Source organism: Lutjanus erythropterus, chromosome 7 (assembly GCF_056507025.1).
Source record: "Lutjanus erythropterus isolate fLutEry1 chromosome 7, fLutEry1.hap2, whole genome shotgun sequence".
Taxonomy (NCBI): Eukaryota; Metazoa; Chordata; class Actinopteri; order Lutjaniformes; family Lutjanidae; genus Lutjanus; species Lutjanus erythropterus.
Genome location: NC_139323.1, coordinates 15236921 through 15242475, shown reverse-complemented (window position 1 = coordinate 15242475; position 5555 = coordinate 15236921). Strand labels below are relative to the sequence as shown.

Sequence of the window (5555 nt, the reverse complement as noted above, 5' to 3'; positions counted from 1 at the left end):
TGATGTCAAGACACTTTGGTGAAGCATTTATTCACTGGAGGACATGATGATGAACTAACTGCAAGATTATCTGGTTTCACTCACACCAGAGATTTGTTGCAAAATGTTTATTAAAATTGTAATCCTGCAAATAATCCCCCTTTACTTAATATTCTGATTACACCTTTTTTTTACTGCAACTGTAACTGTAATTTACCTTTTTTTTGTATCCTGATTACGTGATTCCATTACATGTAATCTATTATTCCCCAAACCTGTCTGCAATAACTGAGATATGGTGTCTGTTTTAACAAGTCGAGCATAAATAGATACAGCTGCACAAGTTTAATATTTGGTGGCAACCAGAAGTGTTAAGTAAAGGAGTTGCTCTATTTCTATGTTGTCTGAGTAAGATATTTTATTTCCCCAGTTTCTCCTTTGTATTAGCATGGCTGTTAAATGACAGGCAGAGACTTGATTAAGATTAAGAGCAGAGCTTATAAATGAGAGAAAAATTCAGCGCTGACTTCAGAAAGTGAATAGTGAACCTCTTCCTGCTGCATCAATACACTTCATCCACAAGGAGGCAGTGTTGTCTTTTTTGTTGATTGAATTCAGGCTCAAACAGGAAAACAGAGGTACTGTGAGAACATGGTGAGAGCAACAGTTTATTGTTTCAAAAGAAGGAACAAATCAAAGTTAGAGAATTGTTTCTAAATGTCTAATTTGCCTTATTATAATCTAACACTAACAAAAAAGTCAAAACGACAAAATGAACCGAATCACTTTCATAGATTTTCAGGCTTTTGACTTAACTCTCCAAACAAACACTGTTAATTTCTATCATTTGATAACATCTGAGTAATGCATATTTTCATTAAGCCGTGTAAAGCAAGCAACAGTCTGTGCTATGGAGTCAGTCTTGATATTCGCAATGACCAGCTCTACATTGTTATATAAACAGTAAATTGAAAAGTTATGATGTGATCAAGCAGTTGTTACATGTTTTCTTGATGTCCAATGGTCAAATTGATCCAGTCTGTGTAGTCGGGAATCTTGGTGAAAACACTGATCATCGAGCCTGACTTCCTAGAGCCGCCGGACACCACCCCATATGCTTTTCCATCTTCACAGACCAATGGACTACCAGAATCTCCCTGAAAATATGTGAAAAGTATGCAGTGATTACTTCAGCAATGAATTGATTATCATTGTTGACCATTGTAGGATTGTTTGTCCATGTTATTTTCCAAAAACATACTTACCTGACGCGGTCCAGTCTCTCCCTCAGAGCAGTATGAGTGTTCCTTAGGACACTGCTCATTGCCAATGAGTGTTACATTGACTTCCAAGAGTACAGGAGACATCAAGCTACTGTTCTCTGTTGCTCCCCAGCCAGAGACTCTACATGATTTTGGCAGAGAGTTGTTACTTTGGGCTGCGAGAGTGATGGGTCTCACCTTTTTGCTGATTGTAACCTTGGATCCCAACTGAGAAACAGGGAGAGATAAAACATAAATGTGTATATATTTAGATAGATGCTAACCATTGCAAAAAACATAGTGATGAAATTTGAAAGTAATGAAAAAAACAAATACACATTCCTTTTTTTCTGTACCTTAAGAAGCATTATGTCATTTGCTAAAGATGCTGCATCATAGTCTTTGTGTGGAAAGTCTTGTTCCACATGTGCACGGTGTATTTCATTTTTCTGATGGAAATCGTGGACTCCCAGTAAGACTGTGTAGGAGCTGAAATGACAAAATTAAGTGTAAGCAAATCATCTGAGTGTACTTTCTTTATTTTTTTTATCATACCACTGTATTTATAAAATAAAAATAGCCTTGAATGTATGTCACATTTCATGAAGCCGTCTTGCAGCATCTTTGACAGAAATCAGTGATTGCTGCATTTTCAATTGAAGACTCAATGCATGAGTCTTATTGACATTGTTAGGATAAGAAATATCATCGTGGGTCCCAGAATGCCCAGCAGGTAAATATGAAATGTATTAAACTGACCTGGCTTGACAGTGGGCTGCAGTCATCACAAAATCCTCTTTCACTAGGAAGCCGTCACAGTGGCCTGTTTTACCATCGTGCTTGTGCCGCTCCAAAATGACCATGTATGGCCTGCTGTGTGGCACAACCTCACGGCCTCCAGCGATTTCCCCTGCATGAACTGAGAACAGAAGTGCACACATTATTAAGTCGACCACATAAACTGATTAAATAGGTCAATCTGTCCCCGTGCACTTTTGTCTCACAGTCCTCCGTTGATCAAGTTATTTATGTACTTTGGTTTAAACCACATGCTGTAGTATTCTGTGTAAAACAGTACAGCATACTGTATAATGTCGTAAAAACTAAACTTACCTCGACCATCAGTCGTCAGTGCAAGTACCAGTATTACCAGTTCACTGTGGATAAACATGGTGAGATCACAGCACAGCTCAGCTTCTGAAGAACAGTGACACACATCACTGATGATCTCAGTCTTTAAATGCTTCCTTGTCTTAGGGAGAGAGGGAAGTGCTTATGAAATTTCTGCAAATAATGTGGCTCTGAACAACATGAAGTCACACCTCTTTCACTTTCAGAGCATGATAAAGGTTAGATTTTCATTGCACAACATATTTAATTAATTACATTCACAATTTGTGTTGATTTGTATTGTAGTGACCATCTAACCTTGAATATCTCTATTGGTATTTCATGCTAAATGCAGAGGAGAAGGAGTGTCACAATTTCAATATTAAATTGAAAAAATATTTTTTCTGTCCATTCCTATATTAACAGCATCCAGTGCATGTTTAACAAAAAAACAAACAAACAAACAAAAACCTCAGTACTTCAAAGATGACATAGCGTAGCTTACTGGTCATTAAATCACACTTGACCATCTTTTTCAATAAGAATTTGAAAATGTAAATGATAGCTGTCAGGGCATATAACCAATTATGTGTTGATCTTTACAAATCAAGACTCTATAGTCTAACAGTGGCATAGCCATCAGTGCCCCCAAAAAATGTTTAAATCAAAAATCAAATCAAAGTGTGAACAAATCAAATCACGGATTTGATCTTGACACACCTACAGAAGACAGATATGACTAGATAGCTGCGTCACAGAATATAGGCGTTGACTCTGTCAGATCTCAGCATGATAATTCTTCTTGATGAAGTTAAAGAAAATCATGAATGAAAACTGCTTGATATTTCAAGTTCCCTACAGAAGGTGGCTCAGAGCTTTGCCAATGACAAGGTCCTGCTTACAAAAAGAAAGTATTGAGGCAGACATCATGTTCTTAGTTGTGTGAGTAAGCATCCAAACCATCCAATAGAGACGGGAAAAGCACATACATTAATTATTCCAGTAGAAGATACTTTTGTAGACAGACATCACAACACCCAAAACAGTGGACAGATTTATGCTTTAATGATGTTATGTCATTGTTCTCTAACATTACTTGTAACCCCTCATATTAGTTATTAGTATAGTTTAATATTAAATAACTAATGACAGGCCCTTTTCCTGTGGAAATTATTCTGGTAATAGATACTAACATTTGCAAGCTATGCTAGAACAGATAAACCAACAATTAAATCTATTTGTTATATTTTTGATATTGTTTATTGCTCTTATAAGAGCTCCATACACACAGATTTACTGCTGCTGTGATGGTTTGCTAAACTATGATTGAGCTGTCAATGTTTGAGTGAGGAGCTTAGTGAACTGTTAGCTGGATGGCATGTTGTAACAGTGTATTCATTCATTTGGTGGCATTTTTTTTTTTTTAACAAAAAACCTTTTTGGCATAACTCTACATAAACTCCTCTGAAAGTCCAGGCTAGCCCCTCAGTGTACTTTTTGTTATTAATTCATCTATTTGTTCATTGTAATTTTAAACATATCCCCTGTGTTTTTTTTGTCTGCATACACTATATGCCTTCCATTCTGGCTACTATTTTGGTATAGCAGTCTTTGATACTAATTTCCTCTGGGTCTTATGTATCTAGGTTGGCTAGTCACATCCGTTTGAATGCTGTTGCATCATGTTTCTTGTAAAATAATCAGAACAGGAAGTACAGATTAACATCATAAAGCATTTCCCTTCTACTGAGTTGTGAAACAGCAATATATCACCCCTTGGTTCTCATTAATTTTTAGAGGACTTATGTTCAATTATACATGTTCAGAAGTCAGGATGGATCCACTGCCTTTCACTTTCTTCACTAATAGAAACTGTTCCATTTAATTTATTAGAATAGCAGGTAAAATAGGGATTACTGAGGGCTGGGAATAGAGGGTTAAAAGAGGGCAAGGGATTGGATGCAGTGTGATCGATCATGAAGAGATGAGCAGGGCTAAATGTTGACATACTGTTTTAGTATACTTAGCATTAGAGCTGGGCGATATATAAAATTTTCCAGACGATCATCGTCAGCCCAAATATCGGTAATTGCCGATATTTTCATTCTCCCTCCCACCTACTCCCATGTTCTTGGGTCTCAGCTGGGAGACGTGTGCAAGCAGTGAATTCAGCATGCTGCATACGTTCACTACATCCAATAGACAAAATAAACCATTTTTACAAGTTTGTCAGTGAAGCATGTTAAAACACAATACTCCAAACCCTCTGATCCCACACTGGGTGGTATAACAAGTCTAAACTTACCAGTGAACATAAAAAGATAACTGATCCAGTATTATTTGAGGGCAAAGCAACCTACAGAAGGACGAAGGTATGTCCGTCCCTTTTTTTGTTTTGTTATGTTTGTTATGTTTATTGATATGCACCAATATGAAAACTTTCTTTTTTTTTCTTTTTCTTTTTCTTTTTTTTTTTTTAAACACAGAAAACTATGCTTGGGGTGATTTAAAATTGGCATGATGGGGAACATTTATGAGGGCGAGAGGAGCTCCCTGACAGGTGCTGAGAAGCTGCTTATTGTTTTACCCAACTGACAGACAGCATTAAAATATTCAGCAATTGACTGATACTGAGCAGTATTAATTTTTATTTATCTATTTATTTTATTTATTCTTTCTCTCAGTGTACCTATGTTTCATTATTTAACATGTTAAATAAAATATATAAGGTTATTTGTAAAAAAAAAAACAAACAAAAAAAAAAAAAAACAGCTTTCTGAATATCTTAGTACAGTCATATTGGTGTATACAGACAAGGTCTATTTTCATTCCAGAATGAAATTTTCCCCTCTAAAATCAATATTGGTATCGGTCTCAAAACTCCCATATCTGTTGGGCTGCATCATGTAGTGTACATTTTTTTCCCATAATATTATCCTAAGCTATCAAGGGACATTTCAGTTACAGGACAACATCACTTTTGTCCCTTCTCAAGGTACAACTTCACAGGAGGCAGTGTTGTCTTTATTTTTTATCTAATTCAGGGTCAAACAGAGGATTGAACAGAGATACTGAGAGAACATCATGAGAGTGTGGCACTTTTTTGTTTCAAAAGAGGCAATAAAACAAAGAGAGCCAAACAAGATTTAATATTATTTTTATTTAATATCACATATATCACAAATTTTAAGCTATACTTAATTT

At 36.0% G+C, this 5555-nt stretch overlaps 1 protein-coding gene across 1 annotated transcript; it reads right to left on the bottom strand.

Moving 5' to 3' along the window:
• Positions 1-634: 634 nt before the first annotated feature.
• Positions 635-2160, bottom strand: LOC146323781 (duodenase-1-like). Its single transcript, XM_084722187.1, has 4 exons — positions 2001-2160; positions 1598-1730; positions 1245-1469; positions 635-1136 (listed from the first exon to the last, which is right to left on the bottom strand). Exons 1-4 carry the CDS (start codon positions 2102-2104, stop codon positions 978-980), a joined length of 621 nt encoding a protein of 206 aa, XP_084578313.1. The 5' UTR covers positions 2105-2160; the 3' UTR covers positions 635-977.
• Positions 2161-5555: the final 3395 nt, after the last annotated feature.